The sequence below is a fragment of the Mesoplodon densirostris genome, chromosome 18 (assembly GCF_025265405.1).
Source record: "Mesoplodon densirostris isolate mMesDen1 chromosome 18, mMesDen1 primary haplotype, whole genome shotgun sequence".
NCBI lineage: Eukaryota > Metazoa > Chordata > Mammalia > Artiodactyla > Ziphiidae > Mesoplodon > Mesoplodon densirostris.
This window is the reverse complement of record NC_082678.1, coordinates 56,823,410-56,839,298: the sequence shown is the minus strand read 5'-3', so window position 1 is coordinate 56,839,298 and position 15,889 is coordinate 56,823,410. Positions and strand designations below refer to the sequence as shown.

The window sequence follows — 15,889 nt, the reverse complement described above, 5'->3', positions numbered from 1 at the left end:
ATGGACCATGTAAGACAAAATAAACATATATGTTCTTGACAGTCGTCATTTGTTTTGTGGCCAGGTGCCCTAACTTCTTCAACAAAGAATTACAAAGTGAAGGCTCCACTGTATCATAATTCCGAATTCTGTCAGTATTACTGTTTGGGCTTGTTCTTTTGAACAAGAAGAAAGTATCTGCAGCTTTTCTTAACTTTTAACTCTGACGCTAATTAGGAGAAAAGCTAGAGGTGAACTAGAAACTGTTGATTCCGTTCCCTTTCTCATTCATAGGGTTGAACAAATAGAATTCAGCCCTCTATGAATGCTAAAGAGAGTTGCTTGTTTTGGTTTGGTTTTTGGCTGGGAAGAATTCACTACTGGATTTGAGCCTCTAGGAGAGAGTCTTTCCTCATCCTCGTCAGCTGTGGCTCCCAGGAGGCCTACCGCGACCAGCAGAGGATGGCTCATCTTCTCTTCAGGTTTTACATAAAATTTTACTAGAAGGAAATGTGGCCCTAATACCACAAAGAAACGAGAATTGGGCTCTGGCTTCTAAATCTCTTCGCAGGAGGTTGTCCATGTGTTGGCCACTGGTGACTTGACTTGGATAAACATTTTTTTTTTTTTTTTTTTTTTTTTTTGGTGGTGGTTAGAAGCACAGAATTGCAGATTTCACCTCTGGTAGGTCTCTTGACACTTTGATGCATGGTGGTGCTATCCCTGAATGGAGCTTAAATACTTTAGGGCTACTTTCTGACTGGGTGAAGGGGTGTATAAAATGAGAACATATGAGAGAGTATTAACAGAAAGGCACACTTTGATTTACTGATATTGGCTCTCTGCTTTCTTGTTGGATTGATATGCTGTCTAATATATCTGCAATGGATTTTTAAAAACTGACTTGAACAATAAAAAAAGGGCTTGTGTAGCTACCTGAAAGTGGCCCTTAAAAGTAGTAGTCTTTTTGTTGGATGTTTTCCGAATTCTTGGTTATGTTACATGTGAGAGTCAAGTTATGACTTGCTTGTTGGGGGCAAGCAGCTATAAACATTATGAACTGCTTTGCAGCTTCTCCCCTGCATGGTTCTTGATCTCATATTTTAGATCATGGACACATGGTACCTAGAGGAAGTAAGGGACAGGCACTTGATTTTCCTGTTCTTATGATTTTTTATTGTGGTAAAAAGACACATAACATGAAACTTACCATCCTGCTTTAAGTGTACAGTTCAGTAGTACTAAATATATTCACATTGCTGTGCAGCCAGTCTCCAGAACTTTTTGATTTTGCAGAACTAAAACGCTATACCCATTAAACAACAACTCTCCATTTCCCTCTCGCCCCAGCCCCTGGCAAGCACCGTTTCTGTTGCTATGAATTGGACTATTCTAGGTGCCTCATGTAAGTGGGATGATACAGTATTTGTCCTTCTGTGACTGGCTTATTTCACTTCGCATAATGTCCTCAAGGTTCATCCATGTGGTAACGTGTCAGAATTCCTCTCCTTTTTAAGGCTGAATAATATTCCATTGTTATTCTGGACTAGGCTCCAGGTTGAAGGAATGTAGACGATTTTTTTCTGTAGAGAGATAGACTGGGATGGTAGAATTATTACTACTTTGGTCTTAGGATTTTTTTAAGGTGTTTTTAAAAATTGTGGTAAAATTGATATGACATAAAATTTACCATTTTAAAGTGTACAGTTCAGTAGCCAGTATTTGCATTGTTATGCAACCATTACCACTGTCCATTTCAAAACCTTTTTCATCATCCCAAATTGAAACTCTGTGTCCATTAAACAATAAGTCCGGGCTTCCCTGGTGGCGCAGTGGTTGAGAGTCTGCCTGCTGATGCCGGGGACATGGGTTCGTGCCCCGGTCCGGGAAGATCCCACATGCCGCGGAGCGGCTAGGCCCGTGAGCCATGGCCGCTGAGCCTGTGCATCTGGAGCCTGTGCTCCGCAACGGGAGAGGCCACAACAGTGAGAGGCCCGTGTACCGCAAAAAAAAAAAAAAACCCCAAAACCAAAAAAACCCAGTAAGTCCCCATTCCCACTTCTCCCCAGCCCTTGGTAACCACCCTTCTATATTCTGTTTGACCATTTTTTTAGATATCTCATATAAGTGTAATCACACAATATCTGTCCTTTTGCAACTGACTTATTTCACATAGCCTAATATTTTCAAGGTTTAGTCTTGGGAATTTTGAAGACTACTTTGCAAATGCAAAATTGATTTGTAGTTTCGTTTTGGAGAACATGGGCTCTCTTAAGATGTAGCTGTTTCTAGAAAAGGAGATAAAAACAGTGGTTCATATTTGCACAGAATTTGGATGAGAGGAGATTTCTGCGTTTTCATGGGCTTCCTTCCAAGTATTAGTGTCTCTTCTATTTTCTTAAGGTTCTGGCTGTAACATAACTTTCAGAACCTTAGCTATATGGAATCTCTATTTATAATATTCAGCTCTTTTCATAGATGATCATTTGTGGTAACCTAATATTTGTAGTTATTTGTATCCTCTGCTTTCCTCATTACTTTAAAAATTTACATATGTATATATACATAATTTTGCATTATCCTAGTTACACACTTAGCACATTTAAAGTAATTCTTGTCTTTAAAATTATTATATCTTTATTCTTTTTATTCTTCTTGCGTACTACTCATCTTGTTTGTACCTAATCCATTTCCCCAAAACTGTCCGAAGAATAATTCTGTGTTACTTTTTTCTTCTTCATGAGAGTAACTTTTTATTTTTATATTTGGTGGAAAGGTTTTTTTTGTTTGTTTTGTTAAGATTCAGAGTAACAGATTGAGAACCTGGGTTTAGAACACAAGGCATTTTGGATTTTTTTCAGGTAATATTTAGGTATTGCAGGTCCCCCCAAGTGGTGTGGATACGTACTGATTATAAAAGGATTAGAATGTGGAATTTAGAAAAGATGTGGTCAAGGGTCTTCTGTTACATTTAAACAAGCAAGTTGTATTTATATCGTCTTTTTTTGTTTGGATACAAGAACAGTATTTTATTTTATTATTTTTATTAATTTTTTTTGGCTGTGTTGAGTCTTCGTTGCTGTGTGTGGGCTTCTCATTACGGTGCCTCCTCTTGTTGCAGAGCACGGGCTCTAGGCGCGTAGGCTTCAGTAGTTGTGGCATGCGGGCTCAGTAGTTGTGGCTCGCAGGTTCTAGAGTACAGGCTCAGTAGTTATGGTGCATGGGCTTAGTTGCTCCATGGCATGTGGGGTCTTCCCAGACCAGGGATTGAACCCGTGTCCCCTGCATTGGCAGGCGGATTCTTAACCGCTGTGCCACCAGGGAAGTCCCTGCGACGGGTCTTAGTTGCGGCATGTGGGATCTTGGTTGCGGCATGCGGGATCTTTCATTGTGGCTCACGGGCTTCTCTAGTTAACAGCGCTCAGGCTTCTCTCTAGTTGTGGCGTGTGGCCTCCAGGGCATGCAGGCTTGGTAGTTGTGGCGTGCAGGCTTACTTGCCCCGAGGCATGTGGGATCTTAGTTCCCTGACCAGGGATCGAACCCAAGTCCACTGCATTGGAAGGCGGATTCTTAACCACTGGACCACCAGGGAAGTCCCTATATAGTCTTATACAGAGATTATTGGAGGAATGCAAAGTAGCTGTTGGGTTATTGAGTTCCTTCTGACCAATCCGAGGAGGCTTTCTCAGGTAAGCTTTTAGCCGTATGTTGAAATGGAATGCTGCAGTGTGATCTGTTTGGAGAACTTGTCTGAGTCATGTGTTGGTGTCCCATATGAAATAGGTTGAGATGTAAAATAGTGAGGAAGCTACTCATGCCGGGCAAGGTAGAAGCAGAAGAGATAGAATCAAATTCATAAAAATCACTTAAACTGAAGTTCGTGTGGGCTGAAGTTAGTCTAGAATATAAAATAAAAATGAATGTAGGGATTGCTAGATGAGAGTAAGGATGCTTGTGAGAAGATTACAGTTACTTAAAGGAAAGTGGGAAGGAGTGATCGAAGCATAGCCAGAGACAGATGGACAACTGTTAGTGATAGGAAGTATGGAAACCACAGGATTTAGCAACTGACTGAATATATTGAATAAGGGCACCAAAATGTCAGTGATCTCCTGTGAAAACATTAAACAGAGGTGAGAGAATCAGACAAAGGAGAAGTATTAGGTTGGAAAAAAGAGTTTTGTTTCTGACATGGTGTGTTTGAGGAAGTGATCGAGCATCCATGTGAAGATTTTTTTGGCAGTTGCTGGAAATGTGAAAGTTTGATTATAAAGAGAGATGTCTGAGTGCTGTCAAAACTTAACTAGTAGTTATCAATGTCTATTTAGCCCCTTTAGTAGGATTTTGCTGATAAAGAAGGTAAGAGTTTGGTTCTCAGAGGGCCAGATTTTATTCTGAAAGTTCTTGGTCATAGACTTTAAACTTAATCTTGACCAGCTTTATTACACACGCATCCTCTTGGTTGTGAGGAGAATCAGGTAAGAACATATTCTTGGTGTGCAAATTTTTAATACACAGTTCAGTACAATGGAACCTCCATATCCTTGGGTTCCGCATCCATGGATTCAACCAATTTTGGATCAAAAATACTTGGAAAGAAAAAATGTCAGAACGTTCCAAAAAGCAAAACTTGAATTTGCAGCAACTCTTGCAACTATTTATGTAGTATTCACAGCGATTTTTATAGCATTTACAGTGTACTAGTTGTACGTAATCTAGAGATGATTTAAAGTATGTGGGAGGATGCGAGTAGGTTACATGCAAATACTAGGCCCTTTCATATAGGGAACTTGAGCATCCGTGGGTTTCGTTATCCTGGGGGAGAGCTCCTAGAACCAATCCCCTGTGGATACCGAGGGATGACGGTACTGCAAACAGTAAGTCATTAACTTGGGTTTCTGTTCGTGAACTGGAACCTTCCTTAAGGGTATGTGTTGGGAGATTGAATGAACGAGGCGGTAGCTCACACCAGCAAAGGAGATCTCCTGGGGGAGGGTGGTGGTGGTGGTGGTGGGGACCCCAGGACTAAGCTGTGCTCTTCAGAAGAGAAGGAATTGCTTAAGGAGTCGATCAGTAAAGGGGTAATCCAAGAGGTCAATGGGTAACCTGTAGAAAAATATCTGAGAAAGAAGCACCAAAGGAAAAAAACGATTGGTTATGATGACAGGCAGGGAAGGTGTGTGTCAAACTTACTAACTTTAAGAACTCACAGTTTACTGCAGACACTCTTCTAATCACCTTACACATTGTTACCTTGCTTGTTCCTCACAACGACCCTATGAGGTAGGCACTGTTATTATTTCCTTTCAGGAATTCTGTATTTCAGAGAGTTCTCAGTCCCGACGTACCCTGTGCCCACCCCCTCAGCCAGTACTGCTCAGGAGTCCAGCGTCATAGGCATCACCTACTTTGGAGAACTGTCGATAATTAACTGTTCCTTCTCTCTGCTTTATTTCCCAGGTCACAAGGCACTTAAAGCATTGTTGAGATCATTGGTAGATCTTCAGGAAGAGTTGCTTTTCCAGTATCCAGACACTAGATACCTAGTAGATGGGACAAAGCCCAAAGCAGAAAGGTAAGGAGGGAATGGAACTATGGAATTGCTTATTTTCTTTTCATCTGAATGGTTTCCCATGATTTATGAAAAAGAAAGTCAAGTCCTTTCCAGGCAGATACCGGACTTAATGTTAGTAAAATAGAAAGAGCCTCTTACATTTAATTGGTGGCCAGGATGACACATAAATTGGGAATTAGGTTTTGGATTTTTATGCATAGTTGTGCCTAAGCTTCTTTGTAAGCTTCTGCAAAAATCTTGCCTTCTTTTTAGATCTAGTGAGATTATAGGTGAAAGCACATTTTTTTTTTTTTTCGGTACGTGGGCCTCTCACTGTTGTGGCCTCTCCCGTTGCGGAGCACAGGCTCCGGACGCGCAGGCTCAGCGGCCATGGCTCACGGGCCCAGATGCTCCGTGGCATATGGGATCTTCCCAGACCGGGACACGAACCCGCGTCCCCTGCATCGGCAGGCGGACTCTCAACCACTGCGCCACCAGGGAAGCCCTGAAAGCACATTTTTAACACGAACGCTTAATTAACGTTTGTGAGGCACTTTGTTGCCCATACGTGGAATTGCCAGTCACAACTGTCGACTTTTCAGTGAAGGAAGAAGCAGTTATTGCGAAGGGTGGAAGAATTTCAGGAAATAGCAGAAGAAAACATGCTTTCCCTTCCTGAAATTATCCCAGTTGATGACGGTTCTCCTCTAGCTCCCCCCTTTGTTTGAGCCTGCGGCATAGGGTACCCGCCTGCTGCTTTCCGTCGGGCTTCCCTTCTGCTCCGTACCTTTCTACTGAATTAGTTGGAATGACAAAGGAGAGGAGCTCACATTTAGTAAGCACTTCCTGTGCGCTGGGGTCGGTGGTCCAGGCAGTGTAGCTGGCTCCGTAGCTATGAGCTCTAGTGCTCTCACACAGTTGAGGGTATTACAGCCTAGCTCGGATTCTGTGGCCTACCCCTTTGAGTTTTCTTCACATTCTGCTTCTCTTCGTTTGGTTCAACCAATATTACTCAGCTTTCCTGAGTCGTTAGTTACAGGGAGACATGTTTCCCTTTTTGATTTGGGGATTGAGGTCATAAAAGTATGGTTGTATGTTTAATTTTTAAAGACCCTCCTGTAGCAGTATAGGCCTGGTTCATGTGCATTTCTGATAATATTTTGAACAACCTCATTTATTTTTATAGTTGGCTTACTTTTTAAAAAATATTTTGAAACCATCTATTTTTATATTTATTTGAAAAGATACATGAGTTTTTGTTTGACCTCACGAACGTTTTCTTCCAACAGCAACCAAAAAGCCGTCCTCACGTCTCCCGTGCTATTTAAGATGCAGACAGCATAGGGAAAGCCCAAATACTCTTGACTGCATGTGAGCCTAGGATTTTTTTTGTTTTTGTTTTTTTTAATTAATTAATTTTATTTTTGGCTGCATTGGGCCTTCGTTGCGTGTGGGCTTTCTCTAGTTGCAGTTGCATGGGCTTCTCATTGCGGTGGCTTCTTCTTGTTGTGGAGCGTGGGCTCTAGGCGCGCGGGCTTCAGTAGTTGTGGCACAAGGCCTCAGTAGTTGTGGCTCATGGGCTCCAGAGTGCAGGCTCAGTAGTTGTGGCGCACCGGCTTAGTTGCTCTGTGGGATGTGGGATCTTCCCGGTCCAGGGCTTGAACCCGTGTCCCCTGCATTGGCAGGAGGATTCTTAACCACTGCGCCACCAGGGAAGTCCCATGCCTAAGTATTTATTTAGGTAACGTTTATTTACATTGGACTCAGTGTTCTTACTGGTTTTCCAGTGAGGAGGAGATTTCCAGTGAAGATGAAGAGCTCGTAGAAGAGAAGCAGCAGCAGCAGCAGAGGAGGGCCCCAGCAAAGAGGAAGCTGGAGACGGAGGACTACCCCAGCTTCATAGCGAAGCGCTTCACCGACTTCACCGTCTACAGGAACCGTACGCTCCAGAAGTGGCATGATAAGACCAAGCTGGCTTCTGGAAAACTGGGGAAGGCAAGTGTGTGCACTCGTGTGTAAGGCAGGTCATGGCAACCTGAAGCAGCTGTGAGAAATTGGAAGTACAGCTCCCTTATATGGATGATGCCTCAGTGTCATAGTAATCAGTCATTTCTGTAGAAAAATTTACTGAACCCTAACGCTAACCCTAACCCTAATCCATTGGGGTTTATACCATTCAGGCATGGGATTTCAACTTTATTAGAAAAAGTATTTTATTCTAGAAGTTGTGGTCTTGTAAGTATTGAAAATACAAAATACTTTAAAGAAATGGACTTTAAAACAATTATTATTAAAGGAGCAGAAGTTAATCTCTGGGTATAGGAAACTAATGAGACCTGCTTAGGGACTAATTTTTTTTTTTTTTTCTGAGAACAGTTAGAGCCATTCACAAACTCAGTCTTTAACAGAAAGTCCCTCCTGGAAGGAGGATTGTCTGTTTCTCTGCTGACACAGAAAAATAGGAAAACCAACGTAGCTGCCTTCAGCAGAGACTTTCCATGTTATCTGACACTGCTTAATGTTGTTGCAGGGTTTTGGTGCCTTTGAACGTTCAATCTTGACTCAGATTGATCATATTCTGATGGACAAAGAAAGATTACTTCGAAGGACACAGACCAAGCGCTCTATCTACCGAGTTCTTGGCAAACCTGAGCCGGCAGCCCAGCCTGTCCCAGAGAGTTTGCCAGGACAGCCGGTAAGAACTGTGATGCATGATGATTATGGGAGCAGTTTCTAGGAGGCTAATTAACTGGAAAATCTTATCTCCTTGTAGGTATTCCTCTGGGTATAAGAAGTCAGTGAAAGAAAGGGAAAAAAGCACTACTTTCCTAGATTGTTGAGAAACTGAGAATATGTGGGAGGGGAAAGTTTTTAAAAGATGAAGCTATTATTGTGTGTAGCCTTCTCTTTTTTTTTTTTAGATGTTGGGGGTAGGAGTTGATTAATTAATTTATTTATTTTTGCTGTGTTGGGTCTTCGTTTCTGTGCGAGGGTTTTCTCTAGTTGTGGCAAGCGGGGGCGACTCTTCATCGCGGTACACGGGCCTCACTATCGCGGCCTCTCTTGTTGCGGAGCACAGGCTCTAGACACGCAGGCTCAGTAGTTGTGGCTCACGGGCCTAGTTGCTCCGCGGCATGTGGGATCTTCCCGGACCAGGGCTCGAACCCGTGTCCCCTGCATTAGCAGGCAGATTCTCAACCACTGCGCCAGCAGGGAAGCCCCGTAGCCTTCTCTTAATTTTGAGTTTGACCTGAGTCTGGTCATGGAAGCATTTGTAATCCAATTTTTTTTAAATAAATTTATTTATTTTTAAAATTTATTTTTGGCTGTGTTGGGTCTTTGTTGCTGTGCACAGGCTTTCTCTAGTTGCGACGATCGGGGGCTACTCTTCGTTGCAGTCCGTGGGCTTCTCATTGTGGTGGCTTCTCTTGTTGCGGAGCACAGGCTCTAGGAATGCGGGCTTCAGTAGCTGTGGTTCATGGGCTCTAGAGTGCAGGCTCATTAGTTGTGGCTCACGGGCTTAGTTGCTCCGCGGCATGTGGGATCTTCCCGGACCAGGGCTCGAACTCGTGTCCCCTGCGTTGGCAGGCAGATTCTTAACCACTGTGCCACCAGGGGAGCCCTGTAATCCAATTTTTAAAATTCAGTTTTAAAGCTTTTTCTTTAGGAATGCCAGTATCGAAGCAAGTGTGTACTTTAGGCTTTCCTTTGGATGTTTAGACGCTCCAGAAGAGGATCCAGAATTGAAATAGGCAGATTCTTCTGTCTAAAGGAAACTCTTTTATTTATAGTAGGAATATATACTTAATATATTTCTTAAGTTCAGAAGAATTTATAAATTTTATTAATTTTATTTATTTATTTTGGGCTGGTTGGGTCTTCGTTGCTGCACGTGGGCCCTCTCCAGTCGCGGCGAGCGGGGGCTACTCCTCGTTGCACTGCAGGGTCTTCTCATTGCAGTGGCTTCTCTTGCTGCAGAGCACGGGCTCTAGGCGCACGGGCTTCAGTAGTTGTAGCATGCAAGCTCAGTAGTTGTGGCTCGGGGGCTCTAGAGTGCAGGCTCAGTAGTTGTGGCACACGGGCTTAGATGCTCTGCGGCATGTGGGATCTTCCCGGATCAGGGCTTGAACCCTTGTCCCCTGCATTGGCAGGCGGATTCTTAACCACTGCACCACCAGGGAAGCCCAAGTTCAGAAGAATTTAAAATGAAAAGTAAAATTCCCCCAATCTAAAAACTCCACTCCTCAGGTTTAACCAATGTTCATAGTTGTAACACACTTTCAGGTATTTTCTATTTGTATATATAAATATGTATACACACACACACACGCATATAACACGTATGCACTTATAAAAATATGGTTGTCTTTTTTTAACTAAATGGGTTGGATATATATACGTTTGTGTGTATAAATATATAAAATGGTTTTTTTTAATTAATTAATTTATTTATTTTTAAAGTTTAATTTTATTTTTTTCTGCTTTATAACAAATTTAATCAGTTACACATATACATATGTTCCCATATCCCCTCCCTTTTGTTATAAACTATATGTAAAATCTTACAACTTTCTAAATTATTCTAGATACTTTTCCATGTCATTACATGGAGATCTACCTCATTTTTCCTAATGGCTAGAGTATTCCATTGTATGGATGTGTACTATAATTTATTTGAACAGTGGATATTTATGTTGTCTCTAGTTTTAGAAACAGTGCTATAGGAAACATTCCTGAGCATTTTTATTTTTGTATTTGTGTGAACATGTGGATAGACTTCTAGAAGTGGACGTGTTAAATCAAAGAGAATATGCATTTTAAATCCTGATAGATGTTGTAAAATTGCCTCAAAAAGGCTGCATTAATTTCCAATCCCACCAGCTGTGTTTTCCTACTGAAGATTGCCAGTTTTAGAGGTGAAAAACGGTGTCTTCTCATTTTAATTTGCATGTATTTAATTAGAATTAGATTAAACATATTTTTGTATAACTGTTGACTGCTTGTGTTTTTTTTCTGTCAAGTGCCTATTAATGTTTTGCCTATTTTTCAATTGCATTGTTTTTGTTCTTCAATTTTTTTTAATTAATTTATTTACTTTTGGTTGCATTGGGTCTTCATTGCTGTGCACAGGCTTTCTCTAGTTGTGGCGAGTGGGGACTGCTCTTAGTTGCGGTGTGTGGGCTTCTCATTGCAGTGGCTTCTCTTGTTGTGGAGCACGGGCTCTAGGCACGTGGGCTTCAGTAGTTGTGGCATGAGGGCTCAGTAGTTGTGGTTCGCGGGCTCTAGAGCGCAGGCTCAGTAGTTGTGGTGCACTGGCTTAGTTGCTCTGTGGCATGTGGGATCTTCCCAGACCAGGGCTTGAACCCATGTCCTCTGCATTGGCAGGTGGATTCTTAACCACTGTACCACTAGGGAAGTCCTTGTTCTTTAATTTGAAGAGCTCTTTATATCTTAAGGAAAACAGTGCTTTGACTGTTATACACATTATTTATAGTAGCTGCATTACTTTGGTAACCTCATTAGGATTTACTACTTCTCATTGATATAGGAGATCCTTCCTCAAGCCCCTGCCAGTGCCCACCTGAAGGACCTGGATGAAGAAATCTTTGATGATGATGACTTTTACCACCAGGTATGATTTTTACACTCTTTCCTTTTGTTATAAATCAGGCTTTAGCATTTTACAACAGCTGATAGAATTCTCTGACCAATAGGTAGCTTACTTTGGAAGGATCGAGTCAGATAGGGAGTTAGAACTCTAGTGTGCAGAATCGACTTACTGTGTAGTTCTGGATTTAGTGCTTTACTTTTATATTTTTCCTTTTGAAATGAATATAGCTACAGCTACGTTGTTAGTTGTTTCAGAGTGTGAATTATATGTAAAACAGTTTCAACTTCTTTGCATCAGGTGGTTTATTCTCTCTCAGCAGCCTTTGATGATGTTAATGGAGGATTTTGTTTGTTTGTTTGGTTGTTTTCTCGTCCTGTTACTATTAGATAAGGAAATGGAGCTGAAGGGCCGGGATCCCAGAATTCTTGAATTGCACTTCTGGTTCTATTAACCTATTAAGTCTATTCTCTTAAAAATTTTGTGTATGTGTGCATGTTCACATCAGTTAAGTATTTATATTTATTGAGGTTGTCTGCTACTGTTGATTATAATAATAGTGTAGTGCTTTGAAGACAGAAGGAATTGCTAGAGGTTCTCAATATCTCTTCACAAACACTTCCCCCGTTCTTTCCCTGACGCTGTGATCTGCTGTTCTGCTGCTCTTTTTGATGAAGGTGGTGACCGTTAAGGTAGGCTAAACATCCGGGCTGTTCTAAAGAACTAAAATAATTTCCTGTAATCCTGGGTCTCTTGATAAGTCATACTTCTTTATGAAATGTGCTTTAGGATGTACCCTCTCTAGCTCTGGAGAGTTGAGGATGCTGCTCAGCAGTGATAAACCAGTTTTGATTGAGCCATTATTTTATCAAGATGAATTTTTTTTCCTCTGCTGAATTTTTAGTGTTAACTTTTGCTGAAGAATTTGCAGGTGCTTGTTGGAGGTTTAGCTATGACGACAGTACTATGTAGTATATGAAATACGAAGGAAGGAACTTAGGAAAATTACACTGTGAAGCAAGTAGGACAAGTGATTCTATATTGGGGATGCCTCTGGTTTTGCCCTAAAAACAAAAAGAGAGACTTTTTATTAATCTTGCTATTCACTCTGTGATGTTCAATAAAATTATTGCTGTTAAGTCTCAAAAGTAATGATGAGAGGGTATAGGAAAGAGGATGGATGTGGCCCCAGCTGTTCCTAGTCAGAGGTCCTGATTCTTTTTTTCCTTTTCTTCTCATTATATCCATTTGTCAGAAGAGTAGGGGATTCTGTTTTGTGCTAGAGTGTCTAAGAAAGTACCTGATATGGGATATTAATTCTGTATAATTGTGTGAGATCATGGGAGACAATCAAAAATATTCCAGTCTTCATTAATTGAAGTGTACATTGTTCAATGGAAAGTGCATCATAAATAGGCTTATAATAAAATAAACTGAAATTACTGGGGGGAAGTTGCTTCTACTGGCAATCCTTAGTCTGAAAGATATATATATTTACATATATATATATATATATATATTTTTTTTTTTTTTTTGGCCTGGAGGTCTGCTGAAAAAGAAATAGCATTACTTGATTGGCCCTCTATCCCAATTAATAATTTTAACTTTGATAAATTCTGATTTCAGTTATGACTAGTCACATCTTAGCTTTTCCCCTTGCTGGTTAATTGGGGTGCTGGGGTTAATCTAAATTAAAACTTAAACTAATAGAGGTCAGCAAGGCAGCTGAAACACCTGAGTGAAACAAATGGGGCTGCCAGGTGCAACTTTATCTTGGCTGTTTCCCAAGAGGGAAGTGGCAGCAAATTGGAGTTGTTTCAGCCTTCTGTAAAGGTGAATGATGGGTGACACTTGTTAATGTACAGCATCTCCGGAAGCACTCCAGATTGCTTTGCTGCCGTACCAACTGCTGTCATCCATGCACAGTCAGTAGGAACTGAACCAGTTGCCAACATCTGGCAGCACAGCAAGGAATGGGTGCAAGTCTCGAAACCCTGCAGATTCTAAATATGGTGCTTAGAAGTGTGCAGGCTTTAATCACTTACCACTCTTTGGCAGCAGGCTACGACAGCTTATCCTAGCCTCGTACATCACATCCTGACATCTGCTGAGCCGCAAGGCAGCTGCACATTCATTTTCTTTTCTTGCCTTTTCTCTTTGCCTCCTATTCCTCTTCTTCCCACTACCATCCCCCCTGCCCCGACCCTGCCTTCCTCCCTTCAGTTTTTCTCCCCCTCCCCAATATGCTTCTTGGGAGAGATGATCTGTAAAGATTACTGCTTCATTGTGTGCAAGTAATTGTGGTGATGCCAGGCCCTTGACAGACACAACGTAGCACCTGTTCTGCTGACCTGGTTAATTTCTTCTGTTGAGTGGGATTTGCCAGAGATTGGAACTGAAGCCAGTTCAATGATAAGGCTAAAGAAAATGGCTGTATGTTTTCTGTCACCTCCCAATTAAATTGGCTTCATAAAGTGCTTTCCTTTATTTGTCAGGGTAGTAAGCCTGAGCTAAGTGTTGCATTCAGAAGTGGTACAATGTATTACAATGGGCCTGTGAGTTTTCATTTGTGTTTTTTTTTATGTGGTCGTAGGGAAGAGCTGGGTGGTGAATATAATACATCTGCCTTTTTTTTTTTTTTTAAACCATACTTGAAGCCAGACTCTTTGGGTCCATGTTTTGTAAGGAAGAGATTATAGCCACATTGAATTTTAATGTTTCATTGTAAGGGTTTAAAGGCTTACTTGGTTAATTCAGGTGTCACAAGGCTTTGTAAATGCCCTCACCATTGAGAATGGTGTTCAGGGTCAGAACACCCAACACATACACACTCTCTTTGTTTCACAAAGGGCCTTAAGTTACTACAACTTAAAAAATATGTCTGCATTATCTAATAAAGGTACATGTATATGTGTATGTGTGTGTAAGCATATACATAAGAGAGGGGGGGGGCACTGAGGAGTATCAGATGTTGTAAGTAATCATACCGCTTTTGAGCGGAAAAGAACCACACAAGAACCTGAGTCCCTGAGACGTTAAGTAACTTCCTGCAAGTCATATAGTAAATAGCAGCACTGGTACTTGACCTCAAGACTGCTTAGGTCAAGTCCTGTTCTTCACGTACCTTTATTTCTTAAACATTTCATTCGTGAGCCATAAAAAGACTTCACTATAGTATTACAGCTCTCAGTTCGTAAATAGCTAAGCTTCATTTTCTTAGAACCAGAAGAAATATTATGTGTGTTAGAAAGTAATTTTTTTCCCTTTGAAGGCAAATAATTTATTAAGCTCCTGGTTTCTTAACAATTCTAATGAAAAAATTAGCCTTCTAGTTGTGTTACTGGTTTGTTTGGAAACTGGAGTTGCTGAAAGCCCGAAGTGTGCCCGGTGGTGACGGTTTCAGGAGGGAAACTGTTCACTGGCTGCAGACGTTGCCGAGTCTCACCCCCTGATGGAATCAGTTTGCATCTGGCTTAGCTCTCGCCAGGGCTCATCCCTGAAGATGATTTCACAAAATATGAAGGTTGCAAATGACCATGAAGGATGAGCCATTCAGAAATGTTTTCAGTATTTATTTTTCACTTTCACGATCCCGTTTGCTCCTTTTTTAACATTAAGTGCTTTTAAGATGTGTTGTCTGTATATCTCCATTTAAAGTTTTTGTTTGTTTTGATTTGCTTTTTTTAAACCATCCATTGATTTTTGACTTGATAGGCCTGAGTTCTTAAAGAATCGAGGAAGGACTAACGTTTACTGAACACTAGTTATGTGCCAGCTCCTGGACTGAGTAGACAGGTACTTGACTCACGTCTTTATTTAATCCTCCCAAGATCTCCATGTTGAGATATGACTGCACTTAGCAATAATATGCTGTGTAGTAAAGTGACTGGCTTTATTCTTTTCATAGCCAAGACCTCAAACTAGTTTCTTGTCACTTCATGAGGTATTTTGTTCTGAAAGGACTAATTGAGCTTAGATATTGACAGATTGGTACGTGGATTTCTGAGGGTTCATTAGGATTTTGTATGTTGCTTCTAGCTCTGTTTAGTTTTGATCTGGTTTGTCCTGTCACTTTGAATTTAACCAGGAGCGTCTGGAGAAAGGCATAATAGGTTCTGTTCTTTAGATGACCACTTTGATGGGTTAAATCTCTCCTTTCATTTGCCATCAGTACATGTCTGTAACTGACCATGCCACACGCTGGACTTTTGTGTCCAAGACATTTGATAGTGCCATAAACAAGTAATTACTAATTCAGTGAACTATTAAAAGTCAATAATGTTAAGAAATAGAGAAGAGGCAAGCTTTGTGACAAGCTGGTTTAATTAAATTGGTGAGTGATTAATACGGACAGCTGATGTCGTGGCTTTAATTGTATGCATTTAGATCGTAGTGTGAATAAGGGATGTGTGAAGCCATTCCTACGGTTAAGGCAATACTGTGTTCTTGTTGGCATGTATCTTTCCAGTGGTTCAGTTGATGGCTAAGAGTATGCTTTAAAGTTTGATTTAAACCTCCTCCTTTTAATTTGTTGTTGGAAAACAGATCCCTTCTGTTCAGAGCAGTATTTCATTTTTAGGTTGACTTTGAAATGTTGCTGTTATTTGAGATGTGGATGATGTTTCTTAAAATTTTGATAACATTTATTACATATAGACCTTTATGGTGACTTTAGAGAGGACGTGAATGTGAAGTACACAAATTTGAAGATTGAAATCACAGTTAAAGTTATAGGAGAGAGGGACTTC

At 41.0% G+C, this 15,889-nt stretch overlaps 1 protein-coding gene across 2 annotated transcripts in view; it reads left to right on the top strand.

Annotated features, from left to right (window-relative positions):
• Positions 1-15,889, top strand: part of AATF (apoptosis antagonizing transcription factor) — a 102,590-nt gene that overhangs the window by 31,305 nt on the left and 55,396 nt on the right. For both annotated transcript variants that reach the window (XM_060081254.1, XM_060081252.1), the window contains 4 exons: positions 5,440-5,554; positions 7,321-7,528; positions 8,064-8,228; positions 11,082-11,165. In XM_060081254.1, the coding sequence (XP_059937237.1) occupies positions 5,440-5,554; positions 7,321-7,528; positions 8,064-8,228; positions 11,082-11,165 (572 nt within the window). The remainder of the gene's footprint in view (positions 1-5,439; positions 5,555-7,320; positions 7,529-8,063; positions 8,229-11,081; positions 11,166-15,889) is intronic.